General features: G+C 45.3%; 1 protein-coding gene across 12 annotated transcripts in view; it reads right to left on the reverse strand.

Annotated features, from left to right (window-relative positions):
• The window catches only part of ZNF638 (zinc finger protein 638), a 100,715-nt gene extending 83,506 nt beyond the window's left edge, over positions 1-17,209 (reverse strand). For 7 of the 12 annotated variants that reach the window (XM_084765349.1, XM_084765345.1, XM_084765355.1 and 4 more), the window contains exon 1: positions 17,088-17,208. In XM_084765349.1, the coding sequence (XP_084621475.1) occupies positions 17,088-17,173 (86 nt within the window). In that variant the 5' untranslated portion in view covers positions 17,174-17,208. Of the gene's footprint in view, positions 1-17,087 lie in introns of all 12 variants that reach the window. The other 5 variants (XM_084765350.1, XM_084765356.1, XM_084765351.1 and 2 more) reach the window with 1 other exon arrangement.
• Positions 17,210-18,238: the final 1,029 nt, after the last annotated feature.

The following is an 18,238-nucleotide window of genomic DNA, read 5'->3' on the forward strand; positions in this document are numbered from 1 at the left end:
GCTGCCCCCCAAGACCAGAGTACTGTGAAAGAGGCACCAGCGCAGTCATTCTAAAAGTGGGCCACTATCCCCAATACAAGCTCTGCATTGACGGTCGGAGGGACAAGTGGCATTTAGCAACCAGAGATTGGGCAGTAACAGGTCTGTGAGGCCCTTAGATGTCCGGGGCTACACTGGCTGGCTCAGCGTGTGGCTACCCTACGCGGGCAGGCACAGGTAACCCGTTGAACCCCATTCATGATGGGGATTGGGGATTGCAATTATTCCCCACGAATGAGGAATTCCTAGTGAGTGCAGGTCATAAGCTTGATTGATTAAGTCCTTGCCCTTTGTACACGCAGCCCATTGCTACTACCGATTGCATGGTTTAGTGAGGCCATCAGATCGGGCCCACCAGGGTCAGCCCATACCCCTTTGGTCCAGAAGAAAGAGCAGGCAATAAGCATGGAGAATGCAAGCTATCTTCAAGGAGGAAATAAAGGGGAACTAATCCATTCAGAGCCAAAGATGGGACGTTTGGTCCTGAGGGAAGTCTCAGAGACCTGGAGAAATTAGACGGTTGAGGAAGAAGCAGACAGCTTTGATGTCCACAAGTTAGGCCATAGACCAGCAAGTTGACCAGGGACAGAGAACAGCAAGTGCTTTAGGAAACCGAAACATCAGAGGCTGTTCTCAGAAACTACCCAAGCAAAGATATGGAAGTTTAATTGAGTCCGTAGAGAAATTTGCACCTTGGGGCATGACCAGAAACAACAGGGAAGTCACCATGTAACTAGTGAAGCCTCAAGGCTGACTGAAACAAGAGACGCCTTGTAACAGACCTGATAAAAACACTGATGTTCCAGGACAACCGGGCACGGATAAAGCAGAACTGTCCACCGCAAAGGAAGAGACCACACTCAACAGTGCAGACAAGTGGCCCCCGGGGAGAGGAGGAATCTGTGCCCAGATGCCACATGTCCAACAACAAAAATTACAAGACATGTAAAGAAGCAGCACAATATGGCTTGTGCTGAGGAAAGAAGGACAGCAGAAACCTATTAAGGATGGGCTGAGGTACTAGGTTTTTGTTTTCTTTTGTATTGTTTTGTTTTTTTCAAGACAGGGTTTCTCTGTGTAGCCCTGGCTGTCCTGGACTCACTTTGTAGACCAGGCTGGCCTCAAACTCACAGTGATCCATTTGCCTCTGCCTCCCAGTATTTCTACTGGACACACACACAGACAGACAGACAGACAGACAGACAGACACACACACTTTATGAACCCTGTCCCCTAACAACCCTTAACTGGCTGTTACTCTTGAAGAATGGTAGGCCTCCTCTAGTAACTGTCTTTAATATAAATATATATATATATATATATATATATATATATATATATATATATGCATTGGTGTGAGGGTATCAGATCTTGAAGCTACAGACAGTTGTGAGCTGCCATGTGGGTGCTAGGAATTGAACCTGGGACCTTTGGAAGAGCAGACAGTGCTATTAACCACTGAGCCAACTCTCCAGCCCCCTAGTAACTGTCTTTAAATCCTTGGGGAAGTACACAGCCTTGTGAGCACCTCCAATGACAGAGAGCTAACGGGCTCAGTCCTGGGCAGGTCTCCAATCACAGCTGCTGACAGTTCAAGAGGTGATGGTCATGGCCAGAGGACACCATCTGCCAAAATCCAGAAGCCCCATGTCTTTTCCTGTTCCACGTGTCGATCAATTCCCATTTTGCTAAAGCTGGCTTGAGTTGAAACTCAATAATGCCAAGACATCACTAAAGAAGATGCCAGGTGTGGTGGCTCACACCTTTAATCCCAGCACTTGGGAGGCAGAGGCAGGCCTGTGAGTTTGAGGCCAGCCTGGTCTGCAAAGTGAGTCCAGGACAGCCAATGCCACACAGAGAAACCCTGTCTCAAAAAATCAAAACAAAACAAAAAAGAAGAATCTGCCCTCTATATTACTGGCTCTGTATCTCTATGGCCATTACTAATTTCCAATCACAAGCAGCTAACCTAATGATGAAGACTCCACTGAGACTAGTAGAAAAAAATGATCTTCACTAGTCTGACACACACCCTACTTCTAGAATTCCTGATGGAAGATGTTACATCTTTTTTATATCAGGATCTTCTGTGACACAATCAAAAACATCCTACATTTTATGTTGTTTTGTTTTGAAGACAGGGTTTCTCTGTGTAGTCTTGGATGTCCTTTACTGGCTTTCTAGACCAGGCTGGCCTTGAACTCACAGAGATCCACCTGCCTCTGCCTCCCAAGTGCTGGGATTACAGGCATGCACCATCCCTCCCTGATCTACAAAGCAGGATATAGATTTGCGGTGGTTAGTTTTTATCAAACCGAAGGTCACCTGAGAAGTGGGAACCTCAGCTGAGAAAATGTCTCTATCAATTTGGCCTGTAAGCAAGCCTGTGGCACATTTCCTTGATAGACGTTTCGTGTTAAAGGTTGTGTCAGCCCTGACCACGTGGTCCTGGGTTGTATAAGAAAGCAAGCAGCATGTCATAGAGGAGCCAGAAGGCAGCATTCTGCCACGGGTTCCTGCTTTCAGGTTCCTGCCCTGGTTAGGTTTCTACCATAGCTTCCCTCATGGGGAGACTGTGACTGCAAAGTGTAGCCCTTTTCTCCCCAAGTTGCTTTTGGTTAGTGGGGTTTTTTTTGTTTTGTTTTTTTATCACAGCAACAGAAAGCAAACTAGGACAAGACACTCTAGACAGAAGAAAAAGTAAGTGCAAAGGTTATAAGGAATTCAAGAAGCCGAAATAACTTAAGCAGGGAGACCACACTGGACAAAGCAGGTAAAAGCCAAAGAGCAGACGGTGGGGAGGACTGGGTAACAGCAACTCTCGTACACTATGGGAGGAAGGGACAGTATAACAATCCCCTGACAAAAACACTTTTGGGCCGGGCCTGGTGGCGCTCGCCTTTAATCCTAGCACTCGGAAGGTAGAGGCAGGCAGATTGCTGTGAGTTCGAGGCCAACCTGGTCTACAAAGTGAGTCCAGGACAGCCAAGGCTGTACAGAGAAACCCTGTCTTGAAGAACCAAACCAAACCAAAACAAAACAAAAACCCAAAACACTTTTGGTCTTTCTAGTGTCACTGCCCTAGTCTCGGGACCTAGGTACAAATGTTCACAGCAGTAGCCCTAGTTAAACTCAGTGGGTTACAAACGGGGCCAGGTGCCTTAGTTATGGTTTCCATTGATGAGATGAAACACCATGACCAAAAAGCAACCTGAGGAGAAAATGGCTTATTTGGCTTATATTTCCATATCAGTGTTCTTTATTGAAGGAAATTAGGACAGGAACTGAAGTCAGGAGCCTGGAGGCAGGAGGTAATGCAGAGGCCACTGATGAGTGCTGCTTACTGGCTTGCTCCTCATGGCTTGCTCCTCATGGCTTGCTCAACCTGCTTTCTTATAGCACCCAGGACCACCAGCACAGATACAGCACCACCCACAATGGGCGAGGCCCTCCTGCATCAATCACTAATTAAGAAAATACCTTAGCCGGGCGTGGTGGCCCAGCACTCGGGAGGCAGAGGCAGGTAGATCGCTGTGAGTTCGAGGCCAGCCTGGTCTACAGAGCAAATCCAGGACAGCCAAGGCTAACACAGAGAGACCCTGTCTCGAGAAAAAAAGAAAATACCTTACATTTTCTTTTAAGATTATTTATTTATTTTTTTGTATACGAGTATTCTATCTGCATACAGAGCCTGCAAGCCATAAGAGAGCACCGAATCGAATCCCATTATAGATAGTCATGAGCCACCATGTGGTTGCTAGGAATTTAACTCAGATCCTTTGGAAGAGCAGCCAGTGCTTTTAATGGCTGAGCCATCTCTCCAGCCCTTAGAGGGCATTTTCTTTGCTTTTTAATTTTTATTTTTCATAATTTATGTACATTAAATCCCAATGGTAACCTCCTCCTCCTTCATCTCCAGCTGTTTCCACCATCCCCCCCTCATCCCCCATCAGTCAGGTCCCAATGGGACTGCTTACATCCTCTTCCTCTGTGGCCAGGCAAGGCTGCTCCCTGGGGGAAGTGATCAAACAGTGACCGCCAGAGTCCATGTCAGAGATGGCCCCTGCTCCCCTTACTAGGGGACCCTCACAGAGACTGAGCAGATGATAAGAATCACAGCCAAACTTTGAGCAGAGCACTGGGAGTCCTATGAAAGAGCGGGGCCAGGGGATAGAAGGATCTGGAGGGAACAGGAGCTCCACAAGGAGATCAACAAATCTGAATATAGGGGGTGCAGAGACTGATGCACCAACCAAGGAGGACATTTTCTTTTCCTTTTTTCTTTTTCTTTTTCGAGACAGGGTTTCTCGGTGTAGCCTTGGCTGTCTTGGACTCCCATTGTAGACCAGGCTGGCCTCGAACTCACAGCGATCTGCCCGCCTCTGCATCCCGAGTGCTGGGATTAAAGGCGTGCGCCACCACAGCCCGGCTCTAGGGCATTTTCTTAATTAAGTCTCTCTCCTCTCAGATGACTTTAGTTGGTTGTGTCATGTTGACATAAAACTATCTGGCACACAGAGGCAAGCAGATCTCTGTGAGCTCCAGGTCACCCAGGGTTACACTGAGTCCTTGTCTCCAAACAAACAACAACAACCCTCCATAAAAGATGAAAGATGGCAGGAGGTTTGTAGGAAGGAGTGGGAGGTTGATGGGAAGGGAAATAAAGGGAGAATAAAACAGGGTGGGGGGGGGCCTGGAGAGATGGCTCAGAGGTGAAGAAAACTGTCTGCTTTTCCAGAGGTCGTGAGTTCAATTCCCAGCAACCACATGGTGGCTCACAACCACCTATAGTGTGATATGGCGCCCTCTTCTGGCCTGCAGGTGTATGTGCAGACAGAACACTGTATACATAGTAAATAAATAAATCTTTTAAAAACAAACAAACAAACAAAAAAACAGGGTGAGGGGAGCCAGGCACAGTGGTGGTGGTGCACGCTTGTAATCCCAGCACTCGAGAGGCAGAGGCAGGTGGATCTCTGTGAGTTCAAAGGCAGCCTGGTCTACAAATCAAGTCCAGGACAGCCAAGACTGCACAGAAAGATCCTGTCTCAGAAAAAAAAAAGGTGAGGGTTAGGGGGTGAGTGTAGTCAAAATGTACATGTATATGTACAAACTGTCAATACATTTCATTTAAAATTCTTTCTTTTTTTTTTAATGGCATTTTAAAAAGCCAGTGGCTCAAACCAGTAGGATTTGATGAAGGACACAGAGGCAGGGGATCTGGAGTTCAAGGTCAGCCTGGAATATGTATTTTGTTAGCCAGTGGTGTACAACTCTAATCACAGCACTCGGAAAGTAGAGGCAGGTAGATCTTTGTTTGTTCGAGCCATGCCTGGCCTACAGAGTGAGTTCCAGGACAGCCAAGGCTGTACAGGAAACCTTGTCTCAGCAAACAAACAACAAGATATAAAAAGGTGTTCGCACAAATCTGGTTGTAAGGCTGGGTGTAGTGGCACACACCTTTAATCATAGCACTCAGGAGGCAGGGGCAGGCGGATGGCTGTGAGTTTGAGGCCAGCCTCATTCACAAAGCTAGTCCAGGACAGCCAGAACTACACAGAGAAAGCCTGACTGGGGAAAAAAAAAATCTGGCCGTAATGGCAATGTTTAAAGCGTTCTTCATTTAATACCATTTTCCTAGGTCAGGACAATCGGTGGTATTGTCACATCCTACCAGACAGCAGTCAAACTGGATGGGTTCTAACTACATCTGCCTAAATGGATGAACTTTAGGAACACAACACTGTAATCATGGCATGGGGCAAGAGAAATGCCTCAGCAGCTACACGCACTTGCTGCTTTTGGAGCAGAACCAGGTTTGGTTCCCAGCAACCACATAGCAGCTCACAATCATTTCTAACTTTAGTTTCATGGGGTCAGATACCATCTTCTGGCTTCTATGGGCACCAGCTATGTCTGGTACATACATGTAGGCATACACTCACACACATACAATTTAAAAAAATTAAAACCATCCTTTTTTCAACTACTGAAGAAGGAAGATCCCAGTCATGAGTCACACCACCCAGCTTGGGCATGTGTGTGTGTGTGTGTGTGTGTGTGTGTGTGTATGTGTGTGTTGGTGTGTGTTGGTGTGTGTGTACTGGCCAGAGATCAGTCTTGGGTACATCATCCTGAAGGGTCGCCCACCTTGTCTTCTGAGATGGGCTTTTCCACTGGCCTGGAGCTCACCAATTATGCTTGAATGGTCATCAAGTCCCAAGGATCCGGCCGTCTCTTTCTCCACAGTGTTGATTCCCAAGTGTGCATCACCACACTCGCCCTTTATATGGACCCAGAATCAAACTTAGAGCCTCGTGTTCGCAGGGCAAGCAGTTTTCTAAGCTATTTCCTCAGTCCCCTAAAAATATTTTGTTTTCACACTTTAAAAAGTGCCATAGTGTACATATTGGGTGTCACAGGGCAATTCAAGGGAATCGGTTCTGTCCTCCCACCATGCTTCAGTCTCCTAGGGACTGAACTCGGGTCATTGTCAAATTGGGCAGCAAGTGCCTTCCTTTTTTTTTTTTTTTTTTTTTTTTTTTTTTTTGGTTTTTTGAGACAGGGTTTCTCTGTGTAGCCTTGGCTGTCCTGGACTCGCTTTGTAGACCAGGCTGGCCTTGAACTCACAGCGATCCGCCTGCCTCTGCCTCCCAAGTGCTGGGATTAAAGGCGTGCGCCACCACGCCCGGCTGCAAGTGCCTTCCTTACTGGCCCTAAGTTTTTGTTTGTTTGGGGGTTTTTTGTTGTTTTTTGTTTGTTTGTTTGTTTTGAGACAAGGTTTCTCTGTGTAGCCTTGCCTGTCTTGGACTCACTATGTAGACCAGGCTGGCCTTGAACTCACAGCAATATCTTAAGTTTTTTTTAAAGACAGGGTCTCACCATATATTCCTGACCTAGAACTCAATGTGTAGACTAGGCTAGCCTCAAATTCAACAGAGAACTGTCTGCCTCTGTCTCCCAAGAGCTGGGATTAAAGACATGTATCACTACACCTAGCCCTAAACTTCGTTTTTGTTGTTTAAGATTTATCTATCTATCTGTTATATATACAGATCTGCCTGCATGTACCACCGCACACCAGAAGAGGGCACCATTGTAGATGGTCATGAGCCACCATGTGGATTCTAGGAGTTGAACTCAGGACCTCTGGGTTATCAACCAGTGCTCTTAACCTCTGAGCCATCTCTCCAGCCCATAAACTTTGTTTGTTTGTTTGGTTGGTTGGTTGATTTTTTGAGACAAGGTTTCTCTGTGTAGCCTTGACTATCCTGGATTTGCTTTGTAGACCAGGCTGGCTTCAAACTCACAGCGATCCACCTATCTCTGCCTCCCAAGTGCTGGGATTAAAGGCATGCACCACCATGCCCCGCTAAACCTTGTTTTTTAATCATGGAAAATCCTCAGCAGTTTACTCATCTAGCTAATAGATCAGTTTAAGGTAATTCCGTACATGACCAGCACAATACTTAAATTTTAATGCCACAAAACTTTACACCTCATGTGTTAGGATTGTTGTAAATGTGTTCACACTCTTTTGGCCCATCTAATCCCAAGAATAAAACAGTAAAAGGGACACTATTATCATCTCTTATTTCACAGAAAGAGAAGATGAGACACAAAAGTGTGTAGTTTTGCTGAATACCACACAGTGACATATGAGTTATATTTCAACACAAGAAAAAGCCTCTGGACTCTAACCCTTTATCACTGCACTACCCTACCTTCCTTAGCTTATGAAGTACTTTTTAAAGATTTATTTTTTTATTTTTATTTATTTATTTATTTCTTGGTTTTTCAAGACAGGGTTTCTCTGTGCAGCCTTGGCTGTCCTGGACTCACTTTGTAGACCAGGCTGGCCTCGAACTCACCAAGATCCACCTGCCTCTGCCTCCCCAACTGCTGGGATTACAGGTGTGCACCACCATGCCTGGCTTATATTTTGAAGTTTTGTTGGCAGGGATCAGGGGCTAGAGGTCCTAACAAAGACAGAGAAAAGGCAATACAGATGTCTGCTGGAGCCCAACAAACAGACATCAAATTCACTCAGCAATATTGCTTTTTGGCAGTGTTATTTATCTAATTAAACAGGGGTTATGCCTTGCAAAAACTGGCCAGAGCAAGCACTGGGACTAATGCATAGATTCTGAAAGGGACACTCTTAAACTTTTACTTTCATCAGGCCTATAACAGATCTTTCCCCAAAGTATTTGAGTTCTGTCGCCACCTTGTGGTGCTTTGTAGTATTGTACTGAAAACTTCGTCTCAGCTAGGCTCCAGGAAAAAAAAAGTCAAAGCCTGATATTTTATCTGAGTTTTATAATTTTGGTCACTTTCTATTGTCATGTGAATTTAGCCACATCATTTTTTTTAACCACATCATTTTTAAACCAAAGTGACAAAAACTGAACACATCTCAGTTTATTATTGAAATACTAGCTCACAACTGGCTACTCCAGGCTCCTTAGCGGAGGCCCATGTCATTTTTCTGTTACTGTCTGAAGACAGTTTCCTTTCTTGTTTGTTTGTTTGTTTTTTATATTAGAGGTGTGTGTGTGTGTGTGTGTGTGTGTGTGTGTGTGCGCGCGCGCGCATGTGCACACAAGTATGCATGTAGGCACCCACAAAGGCCAGAGAGGGTGACACATCCACAGGAACCGAGGCTACATGCAGTTGTGACCACTTGCTGAGAAATGAACTCGGGTCCTCTGCAAGAGCAGATCGCTCTCTTGAAGATAAACCCACCTCTCCAAACCCTAAAAATAGTTCTTTATATCAAATTCATCCTGAATTTTCCTGGCCTAATCTAGCAGTGTGTGACATCTGAACATATGTGTGTGGAGGGGTGTATGTATATATGTGCTCAAACACTTGTTTTCTAGACATAGAAACATGGTTCATATAAATATGGTATGCATTATGAAGGTTCCTTTAAAGAAATATTTGCAGTATTTAGATGTGCTGTGATGTGAGTGAAACATGACAGTGCTTCAAACCATTCATCAAAGAGAAACTGAGGCAAAGAATATTCAAAGGTGTTTGGACCACTGTCCATGGTCCCTGTGCAGAAGAGCTCATATGGCAGGCCTGACACTTCAACCTCTAAAAAGGATGCTTTCAAGGTCAGCCCTTGGCTGATACGTAGCAACTCAGATTTCTGGAAGGCTTCCACATTCCCTAAGAAAGAAGGATGGCTCACTACCCCCTAAACAGTACAAATATTATGGTTTGTGTGAAATATTCGCTTTCTGGGAATCCGGAATTCAGATACATACTACACAGGTGCCTCCACCACACTGCAGCCCCAATATAAACCTGAGGCAGACAACTTGTCACACTTATAGTTGTACCCTGTGACACTGCATTGAAAACAAATGTTTGGAAGCTTGTGTCTTGGTTTTGTTTGTTTTTGAGGTGGAGGGGTTGTTTGTTTTCAATGGGGTTACTCTGTGTAGACCTGGCTGTCCCAGGGACTCACTCCATAGAAAGAATAGGCTGGCCTCGAACTCAGATATGCACCTGCCTCTGCTTTGAGTGCTGGGATTAAAGGCGTGCACCACCTCTACACGGCTGTATCTTGTTATATGAAGGCTTCAATCCATAAATCTTTTCTGTTCGACACATTTCCTCCACATTCTTTTACTGCTAAGCATCCTGGCTGAGGGGGGTATTAGAGTCCCACAAGTCCTCTTAGGAGTCTGAATATCAGGATGGCCTGGGATGCAGCATCATCCCTTCCGTGGACCTGCTCCCAGTATTTTATCCTGCGCTCAGAAAACTAAAAGCTTCTCTACAAAGAAACTGAGAAGTCAATGAGTGAAAAGGACTTCAATGACAGAAGCAAAGAAATAATAGAAAAAACTAAAACCTAAAAATACAGTATCTTTACGTGCACAGAGAACACTAGGAGAGAGAGAGACAGAGACAGAGACAGAGAACACACACACACACACACAGAAAATATAAGAAAGATCTACAAAATTAAGAAGAGCATGATGATCAAAATGAAATATTACAGGACAATGATTTAAAGCTAAAACATTAACTCAGAGAAGCTGGAAAATGATAAAGAAATGAAAAAGTGGGAGGATAAAAATTTAAATGATTGATTCGATAGGTTAAAAAAATCTAACTTAAAAACAAAAAGTCACAATAAATGAAAAGGACGAAATTACACTGATGTCAATTTTAGCAAGGTACAAGGAAAGACAGTGTTCTCGTTCATGCTCTGTCCTGTGATAAAACACAGACCAAAAGCAGCGTGGGGAGGAAAGGGCTTGCTTCTTCCCATGTGTGTCAAGCTAACAGCCAAACCAGGCAGGGCACAGGGATTGTACCGCCCAGTACAGAGCACAGTGAACAAACATATCATAACTACACACTCAAACCTAAAACCAGAATGGAGATACTAAAACTTGTTGCAAAAGAAACACAGCTCATTTATAAAGGAAAAGGAAACACACATTTCAGATTTATCAACATCAATACCAATAGCCGACACAGTGGAATTAAGTCTTAAACATTCTAAAGAAAAGCCAGATTTAGGTTCAACCAAACCAGAATTCAAGTATAAAGGTAGAATGAAAACTTTTTAAAAATTTTTGTTCATTTATGTACTTCCTTTTTAATGTGGGAGTGCTCTGTTTGTACAGATACCTACATGTCAGAAGAAGACATGAGGTCCCTTTATTGAAGGTTGTGAGCTACCATGCTGTTGCTGGGAATTGAACTCAGGACCTCTGGAAGAACAGGCAGTGTTCTTAACTGCTGAGCCATCTCACCACCCCAAATTGTTTTCTTCTTCTTCTTCTTCTTCTTCTTCTTCTTCTTCTTCTTCTTCTTCTTCTTCTTCTTCTTCTTCTTCTTCTTCTTTTCTCTCTCTCTCTCTCTCCCTCCCTCCTTCCCTCCCTTCCTCCCTCTCTCTCTTTCCCTCCCTCCCTCCCTCCCTCCCTCCCCCTCTCTCTCTGAGACAAGGTTTCTCTGTGTAGCTTTGGCTGTCCTGGACTTGCTTTGTAGACCAGGCTGGCCTTGAACTCATAGCAGTCCCCCTGCCTCTGCCTCCCTGAGTGCTGGTGTTACAGGTGTTTGCCACCACACCTGGCTTGAATAAAAAAAATTTAAGGGCTGGGAAGATAGAAGTGGGAGCCTCAATTGAAGAAGTCCCTCCATCATATAGATATAGCCCAGTTTGAATGATTCCATCTCTAGGCAGGTGGGCCTGGCCTGCATAAGCAAGATTGATGTAGGTGGGCCTGGAGGTAAGCACTGAGTACCATTCCTCCATGGTCTCTACTTCAGTTCCTGCCTTGAGCTCCTGCCCTGGCCTCCTTAAAAGATGGGCTGTAACCTGTAAGCTGAGAAGGACTTGCTTTGCCAACACAGGACCTGGGTTTGATTTTCCATACCTATTTAAGAAGGAGGTACCGTATCACCAGCTCTGGGGAGGCAGGGACAGGCAAATCTCTGGCATGTGCTGGCAAGCCCACCTCATCAATGAGCCCCAAGTTCCAGTGAGAGAGCCTGTCTCAGAAGACAAGGTGGATAGCTCCTGAAGAACAGCACAGAAGTTGACTCATGGCCTCCACAAACATACTAACCTGTACACGTGTGTGCACTCATACACAGCTGCACACACATACCAGCATTTCTAAGACATGCAAAGACTAACCAAAACATTCTTTTCTTATAAAGTAATTGGATTAAATGTTTCACCAAAATTAGTGAACCAGGAATAGTGAGCTCAGTATTTGCCACACAGCCTGGCAGGCGGAGCTCATTCCCCAAAACCCACAGTAGAAGAGAGCAAACCAGCCAGCTGTGGTAGCACATGCCTTTAATCCCAGCACTCAGGAAGCAGTGTCAAGTGGATCTCTGTGAGTTCGAGGTCAACATGGTCAACATAGTGAGTTCCAGGTCAGCCAGGAACCCACAGTGAAACTCTGTTTTGTTTCTTAAACAAACAAACAAACCCCAGGATCTAACAGCAAAGGAATTATACCAGGAAAGATGACAAGAACAGCCCAGGACTCTGGCTGGAGAGATGGTTCAGCAGTTAAGAACATTTGTGGGGCCAGCCTTGGTGGCGCATGCCTTTAATTCCAGCACTCAGGGAAGCAGAGGCAGGTGGATCTCTGTGAGTTTGAGGCAACCCTAGTCTACAAAACCAAAACTACACGGAGAAAGCCTGCCATGAAAAACAAAAAACAAACAAACAAAAGAACCTTTGTGGGGCTGCAGAGATAGCTCAGCGGTTAAGAGCACTGGCTGCTCTTCCAGAGGTCCTGAGTTCAATTCCCAGCAACCACATCGTGGCTCACAACCATCTACAGTGTGATCTAATGCCCTCTTCTGGCCTGCAGGGGTACATGCAGGCAGAGGACTCTATGTATAGTAAATAAATAAATCTTTTAAAAAAAAAAAAAAAAGAGTACTGGCTGCTCTTCCAAAGGACCTGGGTATAATTCCCAGCACCCACATGGCAGCTCACAATTGTGTGTAACTCCAGTTCCAGGGGATTCAACACCCTTACACCAATGTATATAAAATAAAATAAAGAACATTTGCTCTTCTTACAAAACAGAGCTCAGTTCCAAGTACCAACTGGCACTTCACAATGGTCTATAATTCCAGGAGACCTGCACCCTCCTCTGGCTTATAAGGATACTACACATATATTTTTATTTTATACAAACACAGGTAAAAAACACTCATATGCGTAAAACAAAAATAAATAAATCACAAAAAAGAAAGACCCAGCACTATGCTATACCTCAAACCTAGACAACATTATGTACTAGCCTTTCCATTTTGATTGCAGTTTGGGGTTCCTGGCACTCTGGTTCTGACGGTTTCTCTCTCTGCTGCTGGGTTGTGCACATTTGTTTTCTTGCCTCTTTAACGATATTTGTCTTGAAAGAGCACACGAGAGTGTACGGACAAGAGACATGAAGAAGCAAGCAGTCCTTTCAAAAACGAGAGTGACAGAGCCCTGCGTTGTCTGGCTTCTTTGATAACATTAAAACTTTTAGAGGAGAAATTTCAAAGGATGACGGACAGTCAAATAAAAGAGGCCGTCTCGGCTGCTCATTTGGCTCTAAGGCTAGGCATATTTACCTAGCCATACCAATAGAAAAATCTGAATAAGCTTCTCATTTGACTCAACACTGAATATCTTGGTGGTACTAACATTTCAATGGAGAAAAACTGGAATCCTAATCCAACCTATCATCAGGCTTTCCACCCACTCACCCCTAAAATTGCACATTCCATACTCTTAGCGTTCCAAAATTGAAAGCTGAGCATGTAGCTGTGGGTGAAAGCAAGCTGAAGCAGCTGTAAAAATAATAATGATGATCCTTCAAAACGGAGGCGTGACAGCATTAGTGTCCTCGTTGGCTTTAGTTGTCGGCTTGACACAGTTTACAGTCGTCTGACAGGAGGACCTCAATTGAGGAACCGTCTGGATCCGACTGGCCAGTGGGCAGGCTGCGGAGGATTGTCCTGATTATTAATTGATGGAAGAAGACAGCCCAGCCAACTACGGGTGGCATCATCCCTGGGCAGGTGGTCTGGTTATATGTGAAGTTAGCTATGCATGTCTTTGAGCAAGCTAGAGAGCAAATCAGCAATCACTGTGGCTCCATGGTTCCTGCCTGGAGCTCCTGCTCTGACTTCCTTCAGTGAGACAATGACCTAGAAGCGTAAGCCAAATAAACCCTTTCCTCCCCAAGTTATTTTTGGTCAGAGTGTTTATCACAGGAACAGTAAGGAAATTAGAATAAGTTGGTATTTTAGGGTTGGTTTGTTTGTTTTGTATTTTTGAAATATTCCTTTAATGAAAGACAATATATTAACAAAAATAATATGAGAGCTCAAACTTACTGTTTAGTAAACAAAAAGTGCAAATGTTGCATTCCAGTGATTATTCTGACATTTAAAACTGTTTTTGATGAGATACAGCATACTCTAGCATTCTACAAATCACAAGTATGCATTTAAAAATAGCCAACCTAATATACTTTCTATTTTATTTTATTTATTTTAGTTTTTGAGACAGGGCTTCACTGTGTAGGCCTGGCTATTCTGAAATAAGCTCTTTAGACCAGGCTGGCCTCAAACCGAGATCCTGCCTGCCTCTGCCTCCCAAGTACTGGGATTAAAGGCGAGTGCCACCACTGCCCGGCTTTTAAATTTAACATTTTTATTTTATTTTCCAGGGTGTTGGATTCCCCTGGAAATGGACTTACAGACAGTTGTGAACTATGATATGGGTGCTGGGACCTGAACCCAGGTCCTATGGGAAAGCAGCCAGAGCTCTTAACTGCTGAGCCATCTCTCCAGCCCCTTATTAGTTGTGACTGTCCTGGAATTCACTATGTAGACCAGGCTCGCCTTGAACATAAATATCTGCATGCATCTGCTTCTGAGTGTTGGGACTAAGGGCATATGCTACCACAGTAGGCTAACAAAATTTTTTAATCCATTTACATTTATTTATTTTACATGTATGAGTGTTTTGCTTAAATGTGTGTATGTGCAATGTGTGCCTGCCTGGTAACTGCAGAGACCAGAAGCAAGAACTAAATCCTTGGGGCTGGAGTTATGGGTGGTTGTGAGCCACCGTGTGGATGCCAGGAACCAAAGCCAAGTTCTTCCCAAGAGAAACAAGTGCTCTGAACTTCTGAGCCATTTCTCCAGTACTATATATATATATAATATATATATATAATATATATTAATCATTCTATTGTTTGTAAAGCATTACTAAGCTTTCCTGATCACTATAAACCATTCTCAGAAGCAAAGGTAAGGAAATACTACAGTTTATAACCCCCCTTCCTAAAATATACTTAAATTTAAATAGGAAGACACTAAAAAAAAAATCTTAATAAGCATAAGGACCAAAACATGATCTTTAAGCCTATGGGAAAGCAAGGGGAACAGAAAATATAAATCCGTGGGTGTCTTAATTATTGTTCTGTTGCTGTGAAGAGACACCATGACCAAGACACCGTAAAGAAGAAACCATTTAATTGTGGGCTTGCTTACAGTTTAGAGACAGTCCATTATTATAGTGGTGGGACGGACGCAAGCGCGGTGCTCGAGAGCCTCAGCGCAAAGCTTTGCGTCCTGATTGACAGGCGGAGATAAAGAGACAGGGCCTTGTGGGGACTTTTGAAACCTCAAGGCCCACTCTCAGTGACACACCTCCTCCACCAAGGCCACGCCTCCTAATCCTTCCTAAACAGTTCACCAACTGGGGACTAAGCATGCATACAAGAGGTTATGGAGACTAATCTTATTTAAACCGCTTCAACGGGGGCACTTCATTTTGCAAGCAAATTCTCTGTTGAGATGTTGGTTTTGAAAGGATACTTTCACAGTACTTAAGTTTTTCCTGATTACCAAATAAATTTAGTGTCCGTACATCCCAGCCCCCGCAGGAAGAACACTAACTGTAGTATTCCACCATCTCTCCACCCTCATTTTGAAAATCCGTGAAGACTTCAGATTAAGCTATAGCGCGCGCGCACACACACCCCCCCCCAAAAAAAAACCCACCTAACGCCTTCAGTGGGCTTCTCTAATCCCTACCGCACTAGAGAATAGGCACTCCTTTTTCACTCAAACCAACCCAGAGAGGCCCGAGAAGGGACAAAGCGGACTGAAACAACGTCACAAAAATGTGACTCAAAACCTGGCGCCAAGAAGGATGACATAAGACCAGAGCGTTCTCCTTGTCCACAATGCGTGCCGTTCTCTCCCTTCCCAAGGATCCACACAAACACCCCAGTGATTGGGAGTGTTATAGTAGCGGGCTGCATGCCAGCTGGATTAAGTAGGAACCACGCAGTTCAGCCAGCTCCCTCCAGAAAAACCAAAGGAGATTCCAGCCAGAAGGGCGAACCTCAGGAGCCCAGGCTTCCACTTAGTGCTCCCAACACCCGCGCGTGCAAGCAGTGTCCCTTGTGACGCAGGGGACAGGCCAGCCGATGCTTCCCTGGTTACAGGGCTGCTGCCTCTCCTCTGCTGAGTTTGTGGGTGGGCTACTCCGACTGCCAGGTGCCGCCCACTTTCCCTCCGCTAAGGGGAGGGGGGCTGTTAAACACTTTGAGAATCCAAACCTTGGGTGAGTGAGTGGCAGAGGGTGAAATCACCCAAGTGGAAGAACAAATGCCGCCATTCAAGAACGTCCCAAATGTTGTGCATGGCTCCTTTGATTTGTTTTCCCCATTCTTCAATATTTATGGAGGTTTTGTTTTTTGTGGTTTTGTGTGTGTGTGTGTGTGTGTGTGTGTGTGTGTGTGTGTGTGTGTTTGTTTTTTTGGGGGGGGGGTTGGTTGGTTTTTTGTTTTTTTTTTTTTCGGGTTTTTTGTGTTTTAAGTGCTGAGGATGAAACTCAGGGAGCATTGTACCCTAGGCAAGCACGTCACCCCCGAGCTTCCACGGCAACCCACCACAACTTCTGATGACAGAAGTCTGTTACTAACCAAATTAAAAAACGTGAAAGTTACTCGGTTTGAGGGGGGAAATATGTCCGTCTTGCATCCAACGTCTACAGTCTTGACATCAGAAACTATTTTGGGATGAGACACAGCAAGTTATGCAAGTGGGCTTTTTTTTTTTTTAATTTCATTTTTTAAAAAAGAGCAAGCCTTGCAAAGCCGAGCTCATCCCAGCCATTTCGCTGCGCTGGCACTACCCAGCCACTACCCCCCTCAATGTTCTCTCGGGGGAGGAGGGGGACCATCATATGTGCTTCTTCTCAGAACCAAGGGCTTCACGCTGAGCCGGTCCAGACTGGCCAGGGAGTGTGGCCGCGACTAGGGCCAAAGGCCAGGACAGGACAGGGGGTGGTGTCCCCAAGGGCGCAAGCCCTGGCGTTCCGCTTCTTTAGCTGACAGCCAGCCAGCCACCTCCCACACGCCCAGCCCAGTGCTCTGCGTTGCAGCCAGGGAGTGAATGACAGTCACAGAGGACCTGGCGGTCCGCCCCCTGAAGCTCTAACGCAAGCGACCAGGGGCAGCAGGGACAAGGGTAAAGCTCACCGCCTCAAGGAGTCCGACACCTGCAGCGCCCCGGCGGCTCCGGACGTGGGGCTCTGCGCGGCTTCTGGAACGCTGGCCCCAGGCATCGCCGATCCGCACAGCTCAGAGCTCCTCCCTCACCTCATTAGCCTCCGCCAGGTCCCAGAGGAGTTGAGCTCCGTGCAAGGATCCGCCCACCAACAAGCCAGCCAATGGGCGCCGAGCGCGGGAAGCCGGGGGCGGGGCCTGGTCTGCCGATCTCCCAGGTTGCTCAAAGCTCAGCGAAGCCTCAGTTAAATTTCAGGCTGGAGCTGACAGTAGCTGGAAAATGTCTCCTTCGTTAGAGACATGCTTCTGATCTGGAGGGCGCTTCCCTTCTTTAAACAAATAGGTCATGGTGGCATGTTGGTTATAATAGTCAACTTGACAGGATCTAGAATCACCCAGGGGACAAACCTCTGGGCACCTCTGTGAGGAAGTTTCTAGAATAGATAAGCGGAGGTAGTAAGATCTTTCCTTGTTGCAGGCAGTACCGTCCCAAGGACTGGGGGTCCTGGACTGAATAAAAAGGAGAAATGGAACTGAACACCAGCACTCGTGACTCTGCTTCCCGAGTGAGGGCACAATGTGACCAGGTGCCTCGTGCTCCGGCTGCCTTGACTTCCGCCACAACCTTCAAACTGTGTCAAAATAAGTTCTTCCATAATTTGTTTTTGGTCAAGCATTTATTTTTAAAAGATGTATTTGTTTTTATGTGTGTGAATGTTTGCTTGTATATAAGTGCCCACAGTCATGTCTTTCTGTAGCATACCAACTGTCAGTATCTTGGCAGCTTATTATCTTTATTTTATTTTATTTTTTTAGTCTGGTATGGCTTAAGATAAAAAATGTCCCCCTAAAGCTCATGTGTTGAAAGCCTGGCTTACAGTTGGTGGTGTTAGAAACTTCCTGACAGAGTGCACACAGTTGGAGGTGGAAGTCATCAGGGCCCTGCCCTCCACAGGTCTGCAGGCTCCTTTCTACCCTCCATTAGAGTTGCAATGGGGTAAACTACTTCAGCCATGGCGGCCTGTCTCACCACAGACCCAAAGACCACCAGAACAAGTGTACATGGACTGAAAGTTTGTCACAGAAACAGAAATCTAACACAGACATACACATATCAATTGGGG

The sequence above is a fragment of the Acomys minous genome (genome assembly GCF_964271855.1).
Source record: "Acomys minous genome assembly, chromosome: 17".
Lineage (NCBI taxonomy): Eukaryota > Metazoa > Chordata > Mammalia > Rodentia > Muridae > Acomys > Acomys minous.